Source organism: Ictidomys tridecemlineatus, chromosome 7 (genome assembly GCF_052094955.1).
Source record: "Ictidomys tridecemlineatus isolate mIctTri1 chromosome 7, mIctTri1.hap1, whole genome shotgun sequence".
NCBI classification, from domain to species: Eukaryota; Metazoa; Chordata; class Mammalia; order Rodentia; family Sciuridae; genus Ictidomys; species Ictidomys tridecemlineatus.
In genome coordinates, this window is record NC_135483.1 from 39,790,563 (window position 1) to 39,813,151 (window position 22,589).

A 22,589-nucleotide genomic window follows, 5' to 3' on the forward strand; every position below is an offset into this window, starting at 1 on the left:
AATTAGTGATACATGACAGCAGGATGCATTTTGACTCACTGTACACAAATAAAGCACAAGTTTTAATTTCTCTGGTCGTACAAGACACAGAGGTGAGTTTGTCTTTAAGAAACAAACTTGGTGGCTGGGGTTATTATGGCTCAGTGGTAGAGTGCTCACCTAGCCCATGTGAGGCACTGGGTTCAATCCTCGGCACCAAAAGAAGATAAATAAATAAGTGTATTGTGTCCATCTACAACTAAAAAATATTTTTTAAAAAAAGACAAACTTGCTTGCTTGCCCTTCTTTCCTTCTCTCCTTCACTCCTTCCTTCCTGTCCCTCACTCCCTCCTCTCTCTCTCTCTCAAACCTAACACCACGTGTACAATATTATGGGCATAACCTTTCCTTTCCCCTTCTGAACAATCCAGTCCTAAAGCCATTAAGTGGGTCAAAGTGAGATCAGCATCTGTGTAGAGAGGTGCCTGGTATGAGAAGCGGAGCAAGCCCAGGAGAGTGTCAGTAGTGGAGAGTAGGTGGGGCAGCCTGGTGCAGGAAGTGAGAACCCGAAGAGGGTGAGTACCCACATGGGGCCATCCTGGCATGCATAGTAAGAGCTGAGTAGAGTGGGGATGGGAACACCTTCCCACGTGGGCAGCCCAGCTTAAAGTTCTAGGCAGAGTGAAGAGGATCCACTCAGGGAGAAGGTCCAGGGTCTTCTGTCCAAGCTCAAGCAGGGTAAGGGATCTCAGATACAGGGGTGACCCATCAGAAGAATCAGAGACCAAGCAGGGTAAAGTGTCCTCTTGTGTGAATTGCCCAGAGTGTAGTGTCAGGCATCTCTCCAGAATGGTGGTCTAAGGTTGAATGCTGGAGCCCGGATGAAATGTGGAGGGCATCCACATGTGAAGGAGCCCAGAATGAGGTCAGAGACCAAACAGAGCAAAAAGGATGTCCACACAGGGAACCAGGTATGGGAGCCCAAGTGAGATAAAGGGGTGCATCCATGATGGCATTCTGGCATGAAATATCAGAGCCTGTCCACTTGAAAGAGAGAGGGGCAGCAGTGGTGATGAGAGATTGGTTACATGCAGGGAGTTTGATCAAATTATTTAACTATCTTAATGCCAATGAAATTGAGTCCCTCAATGTCAGAGAAGGGAGGCATCCCATATTGTGGTTAGAATTGGAGAGTATGAAGACACGGATATCAACAGATACTTAGATATAAATTCATGTGTCTATATGTACATACATACATAGGTTCCCTGGATTTATCTTGTGAAAGGGATTGGGAACAAAATTTTCTTCAAGGAAATAAGCACACCTCATGTTCAGATCTACTGCTGAGCTAATCTCATCCAAAGCACAGTACACTTTGCTCCATACACAAATTAACAACACTCAATTTTCAGCAATATTTTAATATAAAAAAATAGAAGAGACAAAAACCCAAACTAATGACCAGGTCCCAAGGAGGAATGGCTAGTGGTGGGCCCTCAGGTTGCACACACAGACTCCTATAGCAAAACCAAAATTTACACAAAGGCTATGGATACAACACCTTCAAGGGGTCTCAATCTAGATCACCACAAAACACTTTGACATGAGAAAACTATGCCCCCCAAAGGCCCACATATGAGTAAAGAGAAATCCATCCAAACAGAGGCATAAAACCCAACACAGGAATACAAGAAATATGAAAAAACTAGGTAACATAACATTGCCAAAATTCATAATTCACCAACAACTGACTCCAAAGATACTGAAGTGGATGAAATACCAGATAAAGAATTCAAAAGGAAGATTTATGAAATGATCAATGAATTCCAAGAAATCATTCACTTATGAATTAAGAAAGTCAGCACAGAATATGAATGAGAAATTCAATAAGGAGATAAGAGAGACTAAAAAAGAACCAAACACAAATCACGAAAATGAAAGAAAATAGATCAACTAAAATGTTCAGTTGAACATCTAATAGAGAAGACCAGGTTGAAGAAAGAACCTCACAGCTGATACACAGTGGTCAACATTGAACATTCAGACAAGAAAAAAAAAAAAAGAAAAAAAAGAAAAGAAAAAGAAGTGTCCATAATCAAAATATAAAGAAATCTGGACAACATTGAGACCAAATTTAAGAATCACTGGAATTGAAGAGGGTTGTGAGATGCAGGCTAATGGAATTGATAACCTCTTCAGGGAAATAATAACTGAAAAAATTCCAAACCTTGCAAATGAGATGGACAGCCAGATACAGAAGAAGTCATTCAGAACCCTAAATAGAGAACATTAAAAAAAAAACTCTCATGATACAATATAATTAAAATGCCTAACACAAAGAACAGGATAGAATTTTAAAAGCTTCAGAAGAAAAACATCAGGTCACAGAGGCAAGCCAATCAAAATTACTTATGATTTCTCAGCACAAACTCTAAAATTTAGGAGGGCTTGGAATGATGTGTTCCAAACCCTGAAAGAAAACCAAAATTGTCAACCAAGACAGCTACATCCAACAAAGCTATGCTTCAAAAATCAAAATAGAGGGGCCTCGATTGTGGCTGAGTGGAAGAGAGTTTGCCTTGCACACGTGAAGCACTGGGTTCAATCCCCAGCACCACATTAAAAAATAAAAATAAATAAATAAATAAACAAAATAAAGGTATTGTGTCAATCTACCAAAAAAAAAAAAATAGAAATAGAAAAACCTTCCAGGATAGTATACACTAAAATAATTCATTGGCAATTATCAAAAATACAAGTAGCAATAAATGTTGGTAAGAATGTGGAGGAAAAGGTTCACTTCTACATTGCTGGTGGGACTGCAAATGGGTGCACTCTGGAAAGCAGTATGGAGATTCTTTATAAACCTTGGATCCAATTATCCCATTCCTCAGTTTATACTCAAAGGACTTAAAATTGGTATACTATTATGACAGCCACTTCAGTGCTTATAGCAGCTCAATTCATAATAGCTAAGCTATGGAATCAACCTAGGTACCCTACAACAGATGAATGGATAAATAAAATGTGGTACATAAACACAATAGAATACTACTCAGCCATAAAGAAGAATGAAATTATGGCATTTACTGGTAAATGCTTGGAACTGGAGACTATCATGTTAAGTGAACTAAGCCAATCTCAAAAAACCAAAGGCTGAATGTTCTCTCAGATATGCAGATGCTAACCCACAACAAGGGAAAGGAAGATTAGAAGTTCACTGAATTCAACAAAGGGAAATGAAGGGAACAAGGGAATGGGTGTGGAAAACACAGTAGAATGAATCAGACATATCTTTCCTATCCTTATATTAGAATACATGACCAATGTAACTCCACATCATATATAACCTAATTGGAACAAATTATACTTATTCTATGTATGTATAAAATGTCAAAATATACCCTACTGTCATGTTTATTTAGAAAGAGCAAATTTTTAAAAAAATAATTCATGACCACTAAGCAGGCATTACAGAACTTACTTAATACTCTACACAGAAGAAATCAAAAACAAACCATAGAGCTCACAAATGCACAAATTTCATTTGAAGAGTAGTTAAGCAAATGAGAAACAGGACCAAATTAAACATCAAAAATAAATCAAAATGGCAATAATTCATAAATATCTCTGTAATGACATGAAATATAAATGGTCTCAACTCTTCAATTAAAAGACATAGAACTGGCAAAATGGATTAAAAACCAAGACCCAATCATGTGTTATTTGCAAGAGACTCTGCTTAAAGGCAAAGAAAGTAAAAAGATGGATGTTGATATACCATGTGAATAGATCTCATATCAAACAAGGCAGACTTCAAGCCAAAATTAATCAGAAGAGACAAAGAAGGTCACTTCATACTGGTAAAGAGAACAATCCAACAAAAAGATACATCAGTAAATAATCATTCCCTAAAGATTGGGAAATCAGATTACACAAAACAGACATGACTTGAATTAAAGACTCAAATCCCATACGGTAGTACTCTCTCACCAATAGATAGGTCATTCAAACATACACTCAGTAAAGACTTTTCAGACTTATAATATAAATCAAATGGACTTAAAGGACCTTAATAAAATATTTCAACCAAAACAGCTAAATAGATTCTTCTCCAAAAGAGACAATACTTTAGATGGCAAATAGACAAAAAAAAAAAAAAACCTGATATAATACCTTGCATTTTATCAGATCATAATAGAATAAAATTAGAAATCACCAAAAAACTCCTACTACAGAAACTATATAAGCATATGGATATTGAATTATACACCTTTGAATATGAATGGGTGACAGAAGTCAATTTTAAAGAAATTTTAAAATCCTTATACTCAAATGAGAATAGTGATAGTTCAACGTATCAGAATTTGTGAGACACTGTGAAGTTCTAAGAGGAAAAGAGTTTCTAAGTTTCACAATTCTAAGAGGAAAGTGTGTAACTATGAGTGCCCACATAAGATAATCAGAAAAATCCCAATTAAACAAGCTAATGATGCATCTCAAGGCCCTTGAAAAACAAGAACAAACCAATTCCAAAACTAGTAAAGGAAGGAAATAATTAAGATCAGAGCCATAATCAATGAAGCTGAGAACAATACAAAGGATCAATGAAATAGTTGGTTCTTTGAAAAGACAAACAAGATTGATAAACCCTTAGTCAAATGAACCAAAAGAGGAAGACCCAAATTAATAAAATTAGAGATAAAAGAAGAAATCACCACAGACATTACAGAAATCCTGAGGACTATTGTAAAAAGTTATAAATTAAAGTATAAGAAATGGATCCATTTAAAAAAATGGAACCATTTCTAGACACATATAACTTGCCAAAGTAAATCAAGGACATACAAAATCTAAACAGACCAATAAATAGCATTGAGATAGACTGAAAAGACTTCCAACAAAGGAAAGCTAGGGACCAGATAGATTCTCAGTTAAATTCCACTAAACCTTTAAATAAGAACCAATGCCAGTGATCCTCAAATTAGTTCATGAAATAGAAAGCAACAGAACACTTCCAAATTCATTCTATGAAGCCAGTACCACACTCCTACCAAAAACAGGTAAAGAACATCAAGGAAAGAAAACAATAGACTAATATCCCAGATAACCTTGATACAAAAATCCCTAATAATATTGCAGGTGTGTCCACTGCTGGGGCAGTGGCACACACCTGTAATCCCAACAGCTCCAGCGGCTGAGGCAGGATATTTGAAAAACTCAAGGTCAGTCTCAAAAATTTATCAAGGCCTTAGAACTTAGCAAAACCCTGCCTCAAATTAAAATATTAAAAAGGGCTGGGGATGTGACTCAATAGTTAAGGATCCCTGAGTTCAATCAACACACAAAGTTAATAGCTTTCCTACACACCAATAATGAATATACTAAGAAATAAATCAGGAAAGCAACTTTATTCACAATAGCCAGTACCAAAAAAATAGCAAATCATATTCAACAGCATATTAAGATGACTGCACATCATCAAGTTGGTTTCACCCCAGGAATGCAAGGATAGTTTTAACACATGCAAATCAATAAACATAATCCATCACTTAAACAGAATTAAGGAGAAAAATTACAGTCATTTCAACAGACACAGACAAAGCCTTTGACAAAATTCAGCATCCATTCATGATAAAAATCCTGAAGAAATTAGGGATATAAGGAACTTACATCAACATCATAAAGACTACATTCAACAAATCCAAAGCCAGGAGCATAGTGAATGGGGAAAATATGAAAGCATTTCCTTTAAAATCTGGAACAAGGGCTGGGGATATAGCTCAGTTGGTAAAGTGCTTGCTTTGCATGCACAAGGCCCTGAGTTTAAAAAAAGAAAAAAAAATCTGGAACAAGACAAGGATGGCCACTCTTACCACTCATATTCAATACAGTACTAGAAATTTTAGCCAGAGAAATTAGGCAAGAGAAGGAAATAAAGGAGATAAAAATAGGAAAGGAAAAAGTCAAATTATCATTGTTTGCAGAAGATATGATCCTACCAAACACAGAAGATCCAAAAGGCTCCACAAAAGTCTGCTAGAACTAATAAATTCAGCAACAGAGCATGCTACAAAATCAACATACAAAATTAATAGCTTCCCTATATATCAGTAATAAATATGCTGAGAAAGAAATCAGAAAAACAATTCCATTCACAATAGCCTCAAAACAAAACAAACAAACAAACAAAAAACCCAGGAATAAATCTAACCAAGGAGGCGAAAGACATCTACAGTGAAAACTATAGAACAAGGAAGAAAGAAACTGAAGACGACACAAGATGGAGAGAGCTCATAGATAAGCAGAATTAATATTGTTAAAATGGCCATACTACCAAAACCAATATACATATTCAATTTGTAATACCCATCAAAATATCAATGATATTCTTCACAGAAAAAAAGTCCTAAAATTCATTTTGAAGAATAAAAGACCCAGAAAACCCAAAGCAATTCTAAGCCCCGCCCCCCAAAAATGCAATACTGAGGCATCACAATGCCTGATTTCAAATTATATTACAGAGCTATAGTAATAAAAACTGCATGGTACTGGCATAAAAAGTCACATAGACCAATGGTTGAGAACAGAAGATATAGAGACAATGCCACACAGATAGTCATCTGATCCTTGACAAAGATACCCAAAACATACACTGGAGAAAAGACAGCCTTTTAAACAAATGGTACTAGCAACACTGATTATCCATAGGTACAAGAATGAAACTAGACCTTTATATCTCACCCTGCACAAAAGATAATTCAAAATGGATCAAAGACAGAAATTAGTCCAGAAACTATGAAGCTCCAAGAAGAAAATATAGGGTAAACATTCCCACACACAGGCACAGGTCATGACTTTCTCAATAGGATCCTTAAATCTTAGGAAAATTAAAAAATAATGCCAATAAATAGCAGGTATTAAATTTAAAAGATTCTGCACAGTAAAATAAACAAGAATGTGAAGAGAGAAAAAGGGAGAAAAATTTTGCTAACTACTCTTCTGACAGATTAACATCCAGAATATATAAAGAACTCAAAATTTTTTTAAAAAATCATAAAACAATCTAAATAAATGGGCAAATGAATTAAACAGACATTTCTCAAATTAAACACAAATGGCCAACAAATATATTTTTTTAAAAAAGTTCAACATCATTAGCAATTAGAAAAATGCAAATTAAAACTATACTGAGATTTCACCTAACTCCAGGCAGAATCGTAGCCATCAAAAATACAAACAATAAATGTTGGAGAGAATATAGGGGAAAAGGAACACTTCTATACTGCTAGTGGGATTGGAAATTAGCACAATCCCACTGTCAGTGGAATTGGAAATTAGTATGGAGGTTCCTCTAGACTAGTCATGGAACCACCATATGACCCAGCTATACTATTTCTTCCTTCTTATCCTAAAGAGTTAAGGTCATCATGCTACAGTGATCTATGCAGACCCATTATAGCAGCACAATTCACAACAGCCAAACTATGGAACAAGCCTAGTGTCCATCAATGGATGAATGGATAAAGAAAATGGGGTGTGTATTTAGTTTTATTCAGTCATAAAGAAAAATGAAATTATGTTACTTGCAGGAAAATGGATGGAACTTGAGAACATTAAGTGAAATAAGTCCAACTCCAGTCAAGAGTTGTATGTTTTCTCTCACATGAGGAAGTTAGAAAGGAAAAAAGGAAGAGAATGGTGTATTATGAGGGTGGATATTATGACTATCAAAGGGACATCAGTAGAGGAAAAGGAACAGGAGGAAGTAGGAGGGGAGGGAAAGGGGAAATATTGGGAATGATATTGGCAAAATTATACTGTTATATTGTGTGCATGTAACAATAAATCCCACCATTATGTATAACACACCAATTTAAAAAACATGGAAAAAATAAATTCTATACATCAATAATCAAAAATACTCATCAGAGTCAAGAAGAAAACAGGAATAATATTTGTGCTCGAGAATCAGGCAATGGGATTTCGAGATATAACACAAAAGCATGCGTGACAAAAGAAATTTAAATTCATCAAATTTTGCGCTTCAAACAATTCAATCAATAAAGGGAAAAGATGACCATAGAATGGGATAAAATATTTGCAAATTATGTGTCTGTTAATGGTCTTGTAATCAGAATATATAAGAAACTTAAATTGGAATAATTTTAAACCCTAATTTAAAAATGGGCAAACGAATATGAATAGATATGAATAGGCTTTTCTCCAAAAATGACAAAAAAAAAAAGCAGAATAAAAGTATCCTTCACATCATTAGCTATTAGTGACTTTATTTGTGAAATGTTCAGAAAAGGCAAATCCACAGAGAAAGTGGTTGACTAGGGGCCAGGGGGTTGGGGAAAGAATGAGGAGTGATAGCTAATGGTTTGGGGTGATAAAGATGTTCTGGAAACAGGTAGTGATACTGGTTTTAGTGAACATACAAACTCCTCTGAATTGAACACCTTAAGTGAGTGAATTGTGTATGGAAGATGGACTGTATCTTAATAAAGCTGTTTAAAATTACTCATCAAATCTGTTAAAAATTAGTAAAACATATATTTTCTCCAAACATTAAACTCTCACGAATGTAAACACACTGATTAGAGTGATACTATTACCTTTAAACTGTTAGATATTAACATCAAAAACTTTACGGCTATTCCTTTTAACTAGTGTGAATCATTTACTATAACATTTGGATGATGAAGATAATAAGATGGTGTTATCTATCACCTACTCTTTCAATTCTTGGTAGAATAATCGGATTATCAAACTCAAGTGATTCTACTGTTGTCTGTATTAGACAACTACCATGGAATATAAGAGAAAATACATACAAAGAGAGATACTTACTGTAAGTTGTTTTATAATTATGCTTTCTAGTGCTAAAATTTGTTATGTGGATCAGTCATGTGCCACCTAACATCATTTTGATGAATGAAGATTATGTCACCTAGGGCTGCTGTAGTTTCCTTAGCTTGCATACATACACTCTGTGATGTTCACACAATGACAATCACCAACCAATGATTTTATCAGAACACATTTTCCATTAAATATGCACAACTGAACATGGTTGTAAAAATTTTCAATTATATAGATGCCAAGTACAAAGTAATTTTTAAGATATTTATGGGAATGCTATGGATAGTAACCCAGGAAGAAATGGCCAACTTCCCAAGCTACCACACTGGGAGGATCAAGCCTCAACATGAGTTTTGGTGGATAAACCACAGCAAATATTGTAAGACCTGACTTAACAGGTGCTTCATAACAGTAAGTGAATCTAAAACAGACTTGGAAAAAAGGCTTTTTATAAATGATCAATAGGAAAGTCTGCGTGCTGTGTAGGAATGAACACTCAGAAGGATGTTCAACCCCCAAAGCAGCAGCCAATGATATATATCTGTGGAGAATGTCACACAGAAAATGAAATAAAATCCAGGGATCCAATCAGATGCAGAGAATGTGGATACAAAATAATGTACAAGAAAAGAACCAAAAGATTGGTGGCTTTTGATGCTCAATGAAACATGGGAATTCAGAGAAGTGTCTTCCTTTGTACCTGGATTTGACCATTGAATGTTTCTCATTATTATACAGTTTTTCATTTAGCACACTTATCTTATGAATACAACTGTATGATTTCATTTTACTTCATTTTCCAAATCAAATTGTGTTTAGGTATCAATAATTTGTGTAAAGACTCGTTTAATTAAATGACTTAATTTAATTTTATTGTATTATGTAATCAGACACAAAATGAAAATTAAAATTGCTTCCCCAAATCATACTTTTAATCAAACGCTTGTTAGAAATGCAGGTTTCTAGAGTCCTGTAAAATTCTGATGAAATAAGTTCCTTGGAAACCTCAATTATATGTTGTGAACTGTTGGTAAACTCTCTAGCATTATTTGGTACAGATTAAACTAGTCTACTTGCTCTCAGTATAAAGATATAAAAATAAAAAATTCAAAACTAGTAGGTAAAATCAGAAATGAATAGATACATAAAGGAATAGCTGAGAATGTGCAAAAACAAGTTGCTTCTTCACATATACAGGGTCATATGCATGCCTACCCTTCTGAAATAAGTTCTGTATAGAAAATTAGTCAAGGTGGAATAGTTACTTGAGTCGAAGACTGAGAGATTAGAAGGAGCAACACTGGAATAGGGGAAAGAGCCAGTGTAAAAGCTATGGGGCAAACTGTGAACTTGTTTTGTTCCCACTTCAAAATGAAGCACATGTGACTTATACTTCATGAACAGTGAGACAGTGGAAAAAGATGAGGTTGCGTTTTGCCAATGGATGCCAAGAAAGCATTGTTAGTCTTCCTACTACCATCATCTCTAAATCAGAGTCCCCAGAGCACCTGAACATCTGCAGAAGCTGTTCATCAAAGGGCTGAGCTTTGAAACAATTGATGAGAGTCTGAGATGCTATTTTGAGTAATCGGAAACACTACGACTGTGTGGTAATGAGAGACCCAAACATCAAGTGCTCCAGGAGCTTTGGGTTTGTCACTTAAGCCACTTTGGAGGAAGTGGACACAGCCATGAGTGCAGCACCACACAAGATACATGAAACAGATGTGGAACCAAAAAGCTGTCCCAAGAGAAGATTTTCAAAGACCATGGGCATACTTAACTGTGAAAAAGACCTTTGTTGGAGGCATTAAAGAAGTCACTGAAGAACATCACATGAGATTATTATGAACAGTTTGAGAAAACTGAAGTTACTGAAACAACGACTGACTGAGGCAGTGAAAAAACGAGGGCCTTTGCTTTTGTAACTTTTGATGACCATTACTGTGGATAAGATTGTCACTCAGAAATACCATAGTGTGAATGGCCACAACTGAAGTGATGAAAGCCCTGTCAAAGCAAGAGATGGCTAGTGCTTAATTTAGCCATTTTGATGGTTTTATTCAACTGTTGAATAATGAGACAAAATATTAATTTTGATGGTTGTAGAGGTGTAGAAATGGCAGTTTGGGTCTTAGAGAAAACTTGAGTGGTTGTGTTGGTTTTGGTGGCAGTGGGGATGGCTACAATGGATTTGATAATGATGGAACCAATTTTGGAGGTGGTGGAAGGGCTACAATGGATTTGATAATGATGGAACCAATTTTGGAGGTGGTGGAAGCTCATTTAATTATTTTGACAATTACAACAATGAGTCATCAAATTTTGGACCCACCAAGGGTGGAAACTTTGGAGGCAGAATCTCTGGACTCCTTGGTGTTAGAGGCCAATAGTTTGCTGAATCACAAACCCAAGGTGGCTATGGTGGTTCCAGCAATAGCAGGAGCTATGACAGCGGTAGAAGGTTTTACTACTGCCAGGAAACAGCTTAGCAGGACAGGAGAGCCAGAGAAGTGACAGGGAAGCTACAGCTACAGATTTGTGAACTTATCTAAGCACAGTGGTAGCAGGGCCTAGCTGCAACAAAGAAGAAATGATTTAGACAGTACTCGTGTGTATGGACAAAAAGTATAACAGGTCATCTTAGTTTCTGTTCTGTGGAAAGTATAAAGTATTCCAACAAAGATTTTAATGTAGACTTTTTTTCCCCACCCATTGCTAAGTGTTAGTCTGATCATGATGCTGAATAAATGTCTTAAAAAAAAGACAAATAAACATAACACCATTGTAGGTATTTTTATCCTAAACTATTAAATTTTACTTATAAAATATATGGCAATCTAGTAGGCATGGCTATGACGATAAATAATTGCTACTGTACTGTTTCAAAGTTACCTTTAAGAACAAAATTAGTATAAGAGGAATTATAATTAAATACTATGTAAGATAATTTTTACATAAACATGATAACATATAACTTTAACCGTGGCCATTTTGCGCATCTGACTAAAGCATGAAATGTCCATATTAAGGTATATTTAATATTTTTCTGGTACATCTATATAAAATCTTACCCTCCTTTACATTAAGTTATAAATTTGGTTAATATACTGTGCAGTTTTTTTTTTTTTTTGGTGGGGTTGGGATTTGAACCCAGGGCTTTGTGCATGAAAGGCAAAGCACTCTACCATCTGAGCTATATCCCCAGCCCAAGTAAGTAAATTTCACTCAAGAGGCACAGAATGAGGGCTACGGTTGTAGCTCAGTGGTAGCGTGATCGTCTCGGATGTGGAAGGCACTGGGTTTGATCCTCAGCACCACATAAAAATAAAATAAAGGTATTGTGTCCATCTATAACTAAAAACATACTTTTAAAAAAAGAGACACAGAATGAAAAAGTCAACACAAAATCATTTCAGGCTTATATAAACTAAGATTTATAAGAGCCTTAAAAATTAAAAAATTCTGAAGGAAAATACATTCTAGATTCTATTTGCATGCAAAGTTCATGAAATGCAGGGAATTTGTGTTTACTGCTCTACCCCTAGGGTCTAACACAATGTTTAACAAGAGTAGGCACTCACAACTGTTGAATAATGAGACAAAATATTAACATCTTTATTAATTTAGCAAAGGAGAAAAATCTTCAAGTCATAATACACAGAAAACAAGAAGTTGTAAAATGTTTATTGTAAAAACAGTCAAGAGAGGTTTACAATGCAAATATTATCTCAGAACACTTCCCCTTGGTTCCTGAATTAGCTAGGCTCCTATGTACCAGCAAGTCTCCATTAACATTTCTCAGGTTTTTAAGGTCCTTTTCAGATGTGTTGATTGATTATATGCATATATTGCATAGAAACAAAAATCCATCGGATACTAAAAACTAACCAAAAAGTAAAAAAAATAAAAAACTCAAAAACAAAACCAAAAAATCCTTGTTCTGTTGTGCTTTTCTTTCACATTTCCTACAGGGAAACCTGTTTGTCTCAGATGCTTTCAAAATTTAACAGTAAAGTAAAATTAGTGCCTTAACAAACAGTAAGATACCAAAGAAACCTCCATTCAAGTTACTGAACCAAACCTCTGACAACATTTGAAGGATATCCAGATTTAAAAGATTTTTTTTAATTTAAAACTTAAACTCTAGACTGCCAATTTCCCATATTTAAAAGACTATAGTTATTTGCAGCATAAAAATGGAAAGTAGTGCAAAATGCATCAAGTTTTATATGATAAATATATTTTCAACTTCATGGCTGCCTCAAAAGCAAAGAGTGAAAAACTACCACTTCCCAAAAGCAATCGAGACTTAAAGTTCACAATTTAGAAATATCAATTGCTACTCTATTTCCATAAACTGCAAAATGATTTCAGAAACACACAATTGTTTTACAAAAATATAAGTTGTGTTGGGCTTTACAAAAATTTATAAAATATAACACTTTGTAAATTCAAATTCATACTGAAATAGACAATACTTCTATAAATATAAAGTCTAGTCAAACTTAAGAGTGGTCTATCTTGATCATTCTTATGTATTAAATCACTGTTATCATCTTCCAAATCTTCAAGCCTAAGTGGATCTGTGCTTTCATGGAATTTTTTTGTTTTAAGAGACTGTTTATTTTCAAGGGTTTTTTGTTCTAGAAATAATGTCAAAGCAGATGAATCTTAAACTATATCTTACTAAAAGAAGAAGCAAATGTGATATAACATTTCTACATTATTTAAACCAAATCCCTAAGAATGGCAACCTAGTATTAATTTAAAATATATATCTGACAATCGTAATTTGGTGCCTATAAAACATAAAAATATAACCACAACTATTTTATGGAAAAAATATTTATTCATATAGAATGGAGATAACTCCAAATTTAGTTATTTGTAGTTGTCAAATAGGAAGTACTGCTAATAACAAGCATTCATAAACATTCATTTTATCACCCCAAAGAGCACCAGTGTATTTTTTAAACAAACCAAAAAGAAAGTAGGGACTAATGTATTATGTAACAGTGCTACTACCATAAGGCACCACTTGGTATACAAAAAAAGCGAAGTATTTCCAAACCATGTGTTTTTGTCACTGGTGTCTTAACCATTAGATAGGATGGTTTTAAAAAAGACTAACAACTTTATTAATCAGCTATACTCCTGTTCCAAACATTCTGTGCTTTTAGTTTTTCCATACAACAAAAGTAAAAACAACAATATAATACATGATCTGTTAAATAAACATCTTTTCCCAACTTTCCAAGAAAATAATCTAGAAATGAACAAGAATAAGAAACCCAAACTTTATCTGATATATTCACAACAGTCCATCCCTGTAGAAGAGTGTGGGGAAGAGAGAAGGCAGGGGGTACCTATTTTCTATAAACTATATTGAGGCACATAGGTTAAAAGTTTCTCAGGCAAATTCATGGCTAGAGTAAATGGAGAGCTCAGAATTTTGCATTTCCCCCAAAGATGATTTTCTCAGATCCAATTAAATATTTCAAAATGTGTGTTTAGTCACTGCTATCATCATCATCATCATCATCCGATACATCATTTAATGGAGACTTCAATGACTGACTGTAAGAGTCTGATCTAGTAGGTTGGCACGTGGCCATGTCCCCAGTGGAAAGCAGGTCATAGCAGAAGTCACAAATCCGCACAGGCTTAGAGGACTGGCTGGGAAGAAGAAATCTCTTTTCAGAGCAGGGCCCACAAACAACAAAACCACATTTGCGGCAATGGTGACGACGATTAACAGGTGTAAATTTTGCTTTCTGACAACGCATACATACAGTTGCCTCAGAGTCAGGAACCCAGACAGCAGCATGTTCATTACTGGGTGTCTTCCCACTTTTGGAGAGTAAATCAGTAACACATTTATTGATATGATTCATCCATTCTGATTTCTCAGTGGCAGTGGCAGCATAAACTGCAAATGATTTAGTTGGTGTCTTAATAAGCCATCCATTCCTTAAATCTCCCTCATCTTTGATGGAATCAATAGTGACATTTTCTAGGGGAATAATATGTTGTTTGTTATATTTTTTCTTCTGAATGACTATATTGCCATATACAAGAATATCATTAAACAAGAAAAACTGCCTTGCTTTAGGCTTCTTTCTGCACAACTTAGTCAATACTCCTTCTCCAATAAGAACTCGTCCCGGTATAGTTAAGGGTTGACCAGCTGCTCCAAAACAGTTTTCCACTATACTTATACGTCTAGTATTTGCTTCACTGTTTGCCAAGCGATCCACCATCTTTTGCTAATAGCCTTTGGGGAAAAAAAAAAGAAGAAGAAAAATAAATCAGCACACACATTATAAATTCCCGAAAATAAGTAAGTTATGTAATCTAAATTTAATCTAACAAATCATTGTTTTTCACAAAGGCAAAATAGTCTAATATTCCTTCCTTCTAGGTAATCATTAAGCATACTAAAAGGGCTAACATCTCTCAATTTTTTAAAATTTTATTTATTTTTTTTACATCTCTCAGTTTTTATAATTATCAAAAACACTAAACATGTCCATATAGAATTGTATTAGTTAAATATTTATAAAAGTATAAACTTCTTTATATCTATAAAAGTATAAACAGAGAGTGGAGAACTGGACAATTAACAATATAAATTATCTTTGCAAAATAATAAGCACAGTTTCATAAAAGTTATTCTCAATGGGATTCTGAACAACAGAGGGCCAAATAATACATAAACAAAGAAAAATTACTACCATTTTCCCAGTGAGCTATTACTATGAGCTCAGGCCTTAATTCTCTCACATGGATTACCAGACTGTTTCCCACCATGTCTCCTTGTTTTCCGACTTACCCTCTAAACCATCTTTAGGCAGTGATCTCTAAAATGCTAATCTGACCATGCAGTTGCTCAAAATGATTCCCTTTAGCCTTTAAAATATAAGATCCTTAACGTGGTATTCAAGGCCCTTCATTATCGAACCTTGCTTATCTTCCCCACATCACTCCTCACCTCACAAAATTTGTGAAGAAAACTCTATTTTATTCCATTTCACTGTTGTTTCCCTTTACTAGTTACTACTCCAGATAACTTTTACTCATCCTTCAAGTCTGTTTAGTTTATCATCCCTCCTCCAAAAAGGATGATAAACTTCTTTAAATTCTCAAATTCCCTAAACTCCCAGACTAGACCAGAAAACCTTCCTCCTCTGTGCTCACCATATTCTATGTATATTCTAGCTTCACTTTTTCCAAAACTGAAATCTGTCTCCTCCATAGAGTGCAAAGGAACCTAAAAAGGCAGAGACCATCTGATATCCATATTTGAAACTGATATGGTCTGACATAACAAAAGTACTAAACAATGTTAACAAGAACACTATTAAGCAATGTGCAAAAGAACCATATTATTAAATGATCACAGGTTCGATATCCAGATCCAATACTAATTTCACTCAAGTCTTGGAGAAGCGTCCTTTTTCAAACCTACTAACCTAATACAAAGATGTTGTGTCCGCCGAAAACTAAAAAATAAATATTAAAAAAAATTCTCTCTCTCTCTCAAAAAAAAAAGTATAGAGACACCCAACTTCATTTATAATTAAAGAAATAACATTAAACACTAAGATATTTTTCACTTATAAGATTAAATTTTTTTAATTCCCTAAGATGTAATATTTAATAAACTTAAGATTATTTAATAAACTACAGAAAATATGTGTACCAACCAATCTAGGTATCTCATCAAAAGAAATTCTGACTGCATGAAGATACATGCAAGGCCTTTAACAGGAAAAAAAAAATGGGAAAGGTACAAATGTTCATCAAGAGGAAGTAGTTTAACAATTTATAATATATCCTTAATTTCACACACACACATACACACACACACACACACACACACTCGATGTGGAGGATACAAAAGATAGATAGAAATATAGCCAGATGGGAAATTCTCAAGGTATGCAGGTGGGGAAAAGAGTTGAACACCATAATTTCATTTTTTCCCAACATATGTGTGTATTTGATGATATATCATCAAATCTAAGATGCTACAGATTTTAAGACATCTTCATTTTATGTGCCACTGATTTTAAAAATACTGTCAAATAAACCACAGCACACACCTGATTATAAGACATCCCAATTTCAGAGACATAAAATACAATTTATAAGGTATCTTGACTATAAAAGCACAACCAGAGATACTCATAAATATGTAAGCACACAAAGAAAATAAAATTATAAAACTATATAGCACACCATCAACAATAGTCATTTATTTCTAGGTAATGTCTATAAACAATTCTTTCACATTTCATATTCAAACATTCAACAAATGATTTTTAGGCATTTGATCTATGTGCAGTAAACAATACAGGCAAGGACCCTGCTCTTCAAGGTTTACATTCTAATTGGAGAGGGGAAAAAACCCCAAAATCTAGAATCAAGTAATAATTACTGCCATGATTTTTTAAAAATTAATTTTAAAAGATCAACTGGAAGCCACTCAGACTAGATGGTCAGGAAAGATCTTTCTAAAGTGGCATCCTAGTAAAATAGGCAAACATAAAGTATGGGCACAGGGTGGAAAATTCTGGGCAAAAAGAATAATGTAAAAGCCCTAAGGCAGGAAAGAGGATGGCACTTTTAAAGAACTAAAGTATCCACTTATCCTTATCTGAATTCTATCCATTTGGACATACAGTTATTAATGAGTTCCCATATAATGCCAACAGGTTTCCTATTACTGCTACTACTGGAATTAAAGTACTATAAATTTATATCATGCTTTTCAAACATACTATAATCTGATTTTGTCTCAAACTCTTATAAAATGACTAAAGAAGTTTTTGATTCTCCAAAGAAGTATCTAATAACATTGGCTAAAATGTGAGCTGAAGGAGAAACTAAGACACAGAGATTTAATAATGTAAGAAGCAAAACTTAGCATAGAATTAACTACTTACTGAGAGTTCAAGCCATGTGCTGAGCAATTTGCATTCATTACCATATTTCTTACTCTTAACAACCTTATAACATACACACTATTAGCTCCATTTTCTGGATGAGTAAACAGCCATAAAGGAGTTCAGTAATTTGGCCAAGCCTGTCACAACAAAACAGGGCTCAAATCTCATTTTTATGTGCTGTTACCACAGTATATTATGGTACACTTATTGTTCCTCAAAACTCCACCAATTCTACAAGAAGTCTGAAAAGTTATTAATCTTTGCACACTACAAACCCTAAAAACACAAAGGCTTTGGCTTTATATAGCCCCTTCCATTATCCTTGGTCTTGAAATATTTTCTCTATGTGTCTGATATGAAAACCAATGAACTACAGAAAACTCTAGATTACAAAAACTCTGCCATCTACACAAATATGGGAGGAAGGGAGGGAAGAAAGGGAAGGTAGAGGAAGCTGAGAGAGGAATAGGGAGTGCAGGAAATTATTAAAGGGGAAATCAAAATATCATTCTTATGTTGGTTGCTGCTAGATACCCCCAAAGCAACATTCTCTGGTGAACCACATCAAGGCACTACCCTTTGGCTCAAAGTCTAAACAGGACCTCTCTCTTCCTCCAAAGCTCAAATCCAAATTTACCACCATCACACTGAGGTGTTCCAAGCAGTAAGAATTTTCAAAGATTTCTATAAAAGAACCAGAAGATAAAGATTACTGATATGAAGACTTGAATTTGGTGTCAACATACTTTATATACAGAGATACAAAAATAGTGGTATATATGTGTAATAAGAATTGTAATGCAAAAAAAGCAATAAAGTACATGTATATAGGCATAAATTGGCTTGAACATACTTTATATCAGAGATATGAAAAATTGTGCCCTATATGTGTAATAAGAATTGTAATGCTTTCTACTGCTGTTGTGTAGCCAATAAATAAATGGATGGATGGATGGATGGATGGATGGATTACTAGACCTGGCAAAGAACTGAGTCCTTCAGGGATTTTGTTTGGTTTGTTTGCTTGTTTGTGATGCTGGGGATAGAACCCAGGGCATTATACATGCTAGGCAAGCCCTCTATACTTGAGCTACACTTCACTCATCCTTTGCATATTTTACTCATAAAGGGGCACAGAAAGAGAAAGCAGAAAAGAACAGTAAAATGTAGCCCAATTTGATTATTGTCTACTTTCACTGAGACTGAATACCAGATAATATAGGGAGAGCCAAGAAAACGCCCCAATGATGACTTTAGGTCAAATTCCAAGAAGTAAAATTACTAGGTCAAAAGGCACAAATGTGTAAAAGTCTTGCTACCTTTTACAAAATTTCCATTCAGCAGCATGATGACTATAATCTGTACAATTGTTAATGTTCCTAGTCAGAGCAATGTCTCTTTCCAAGATTTCTTTTATGGCTCAGTAATTTTAATTTTCTCCTCACAAGTGGTTACACTGCTTTTTAAAATTCTTTCTGTCTTCCTTGTCTGTCTCTCTCCTTACATGGTTACATTTTCTTTTAAGTAGTTTGTCAGATATTTTATAATTTTTGTTGTCACTTTGAATCTAATCTCATTTTCACATTGTTTTCTAATTAGTTAATACTGTTGACAGGTAAACTATATTTCTGTTTCTTTTCATGTTCAGCTACTCTAAAGTTTTCCAAATTATATTCTTGACTTATATTTTTTACTTTGATATCTTCTTTTCCAACAAATAATTCAGTTAAAATGTAAGAGCTATAGCAAAAGCATACTTTTATAAAGCCACCTTTTTATACAACAACTTAAAATAAGCACTCAAAGGTCTCAAGCTATTGCCTTAACAAATGCACACAAGAACTGCATTTAAATTGTCCATCCTACCTATTCTTTTGGTAACTTCTTGCTTTTAAAGTAATACATTCTTTGCTAGGGTGCCTACCACCTGTTAAAAATGTAATACTAGAAGAGACAAAAGCTCTTTTTAAAAAATAGACAAAGAATCCAATTTACAATTGAGAAGAAATCCAACTGTCACAGTCTATGCCCTAGTTCTTCCTACTGAAATAAATCAATGCTTCTTATCTCATCCTTACAGGTGAGTTTAAAACAAAAACTCAGATCTAATTTAACTCTTATACATATCCCTGATATCTGATATTAGTGAGCTTCAGTTTTCAACTGTACATTTTAGTGAAAAAAGCCATGAACCATGAACTAAAAGACCTGCATTCTAATCTTAGTTCAGATACCAGATAAGTGATTTCAAATTACCTAACTGTTCTTTTTTAAAAAGCAGAAGCAATAGCAAGCAGCCTTAAATAATCTGTAAAGTCCCTTCTGTCTTTAAAATAATGAGTCTCTGATAGTAAACCAGCCATATTTCTGATTTACTACAAGCCTTACTTGCCTACAAATTAACTTTTAATCAAATTTTTTATTGTCTTGATTACCATCAATCAAGATTTTAAAATGCTAAATTAATAATTAACAGAAAACTTGAAAGACCAACAGGGAAGTAAAATTAAAAGATAAAAACAAATGATGTTTGTAAATATAAAGAGATCTAGAATAGCCAAAGCAATCCTTAGTTTAAAAAAAAAAGTAAAGCAAGAGGCATCACAATACCAGAACTTAAAAAAATGACACGGTGTTGGCACCAAAACAGACATGTAGACCAAAGGCACATGTTATGGTTTGAATGTGAGGTGTCCCACAAAACTCATATGAGAGACAGTGCAAGAAGGTTCAGAGGAGAAATTGGGTGAATCAATCCCCTGATAGAGATGATTTGAGTGGTAACTAAAGTGGTAAGGTACAGCTGGAGAAGGTGGCAATCAGGGGAATGACTTTGGTGTACATATTTGTATCTGGCAAGTGGAGGACTATCTCTCTCCCCGTTTCCTAATATCATATGAACTGCTTCCCTCTGCCACACTCTCCTGCCATGATGCTCACCCTCACCTCAAGCCCCAAGGAATGAAGCCAGCCTTCCGTGGATGAAGACCTCAGAAACCATGAGCCCCTAAATAAACTTTTCCTCTCCTAAAATACATAACAGAAGACAAAGAGAAGACCCACATAAATACAGTTATCTCATACTAGACAAAGGCACCAAAAACTACAGTGGAGAAAAGATAGCTTCTTCAACAAATGGTGCTTATAAAACTGCAAATCCATATGCAGTAAAATGAAATTAAATCCCTATATCTCACCTTGGACAAAACTCAACTCAAAGTGGATCAAGTACCTAAGGATTAGACCTGAGACCCTGCGCCTAACAGAAGAAAAAGTAGGCCCAAATCTACATCACGCTGGCTTAGGAACTGACTTCCTTAACAAGACTTCTAAAGCACAAGAAGTAAAAGCAAGAATCAACAAATCAGATGGATTCAATCTAAAAAGCTTCTTCACAGCAAAGGAAATAATCAAGACCGTGAAGAAAGAGCCTACAGAATGGGAGAACATCTTTGCCACCTGCATCCCAGATAGAGCATTAATCTCCAGAATATATAAATACTCAAAAAAGTTAACACCAAAAAAACAAATAACCCAATCAATAAATGGGCCAAGGAACTGAACAGACACTTTTCAGAAGAGGATATACAATCAAGCAACAAATATATGAAAAAATGTTCAACATCTCTAGCAATTAGAGAAATGCAAATCAAAACTACTCTTAAGATTTCATCTCACTCCAGTCAGAATGGCAGCTATCAAGAATATAAACAACATCAGTGTTGGCGAAGATGTGGGGGGGGGGGGGAGAAGGCATACTCATACATTGCTGATGGGACGGCAAATTGGTGCACCCAATCTGGAAAGGAGTACGGAAATCCCTTGGAAAGGAACTACTATTTGACCCAGCTATTCCACATAGCCATATGAATGTTTACAGCAGCACAATTCACAACAGCTAAATTGTGGAATCAACCCAGATGCCCTTCAGTAGAGGAATGGATAGGGAAACTCTGGTATATATACACAATGGAATATTGCTTAAAAGAGAATAAAATCATGGCATTTGCAGGTAAATGGATGGAGTTGGAGAATATAATGCTAAGTGAAGTAAGCCAATCCCCAAAACCAAAGGCCGAATGTTTTCTTTGATATGAGAATGCTGACTCATAATGGCGATGGTGAGGGAGCATGGGAGGAATGGAGGAACTTTAGATAGGGCAAAGGGGTGGAAGGGGAAGAGAGGGGTCATGGGAGTAGGAAAGACAGTGGAATGAATTAGACATCATTACCCTAAGTACATATATGAAGACACAAATGGTGTGAAAATACTTTGTGTAAACCAGTGACTTGAAAAATTGTGCTCTATATGTATGATATGAAATGAGTTGCATTCGGCCGTCATATATAAAAAATTAGAATAAATACTTTAATAAATAAATAAATATCTTAGCTTCTTTGATATTTCAGTACCCTGTGTAATAAACTCTCAAAGACACTTGGTTATGAAAAATATCTTGTAAAATCCCAATAAAATTAACTTTCATTTTGTTGGGGGGAAAATAAAGAAAAATATAAAAAGGGCTGGGGCTCAGTGGCAGACAACATGCCTAGCATGTGTAAGGCACTGGGTTCGATCCTTAACACCGCATACAAAAATAAATAAAATAAAGTCATGTTATCCATCTACAACTACAAAAAAAAATTTTTTAAAAAAGAATATAAGAATGTAGGGGAAAGGTTCACTCATATACTGTTGGTAGGACTGCAAATTGGTGCAACCACTATGGAAAGCCGTACAGAGAGTCCTCAAAAAAATTGGAATGGAACAAATAAATCATCATC

The 22,589-nt window shown here is 34.7% G+C and overlaps 1 protein-coding gene and 1 pseudogene across 3 annotated transcripts in view; one reads left to right on the forward strand and one right to left on the reverse strand.

The window, feature by feature from the left end:
- Plekhf2 (pleckstrin homology and FYVE domain containing 2) overlaps window positions 1–22,589 on the reverse strand; it is a 79,772-nt gene that overhangs the window by 44,646 nt on the left and 12,537 nt on the right. For 2 of the 3 annotated variants that reach the window (XM_005328669.4, XM_005328670.4), the window contains one exon: window positions 12,523–15,127. The exons of the other annotated variant lie outside the window; for it this stretch is intronic. In XM_005328669.4, the coding sequence (XP_005328726.1) occupies window positions 14,364–15,113 (750 nt within the window). In that variant the 5' untranslated portion in view covers window positions 15,114–15,127 and the 3' untranslated portion in view covers window positions 12,523–14,363. Of the gene's footprint in view, window positions 1–12,522; window positions 15,128–22,589 lie in introns of those variants that run through there. 3 annotated transcript variants of the gene reach the window in all.
- LOC110598473 (DNA-directed RNA polymerases I, II, and III subunit RPABC4 pseudogene) lies at window positions 9,324–9,603 on the forward strand (annotated as a pseudogene).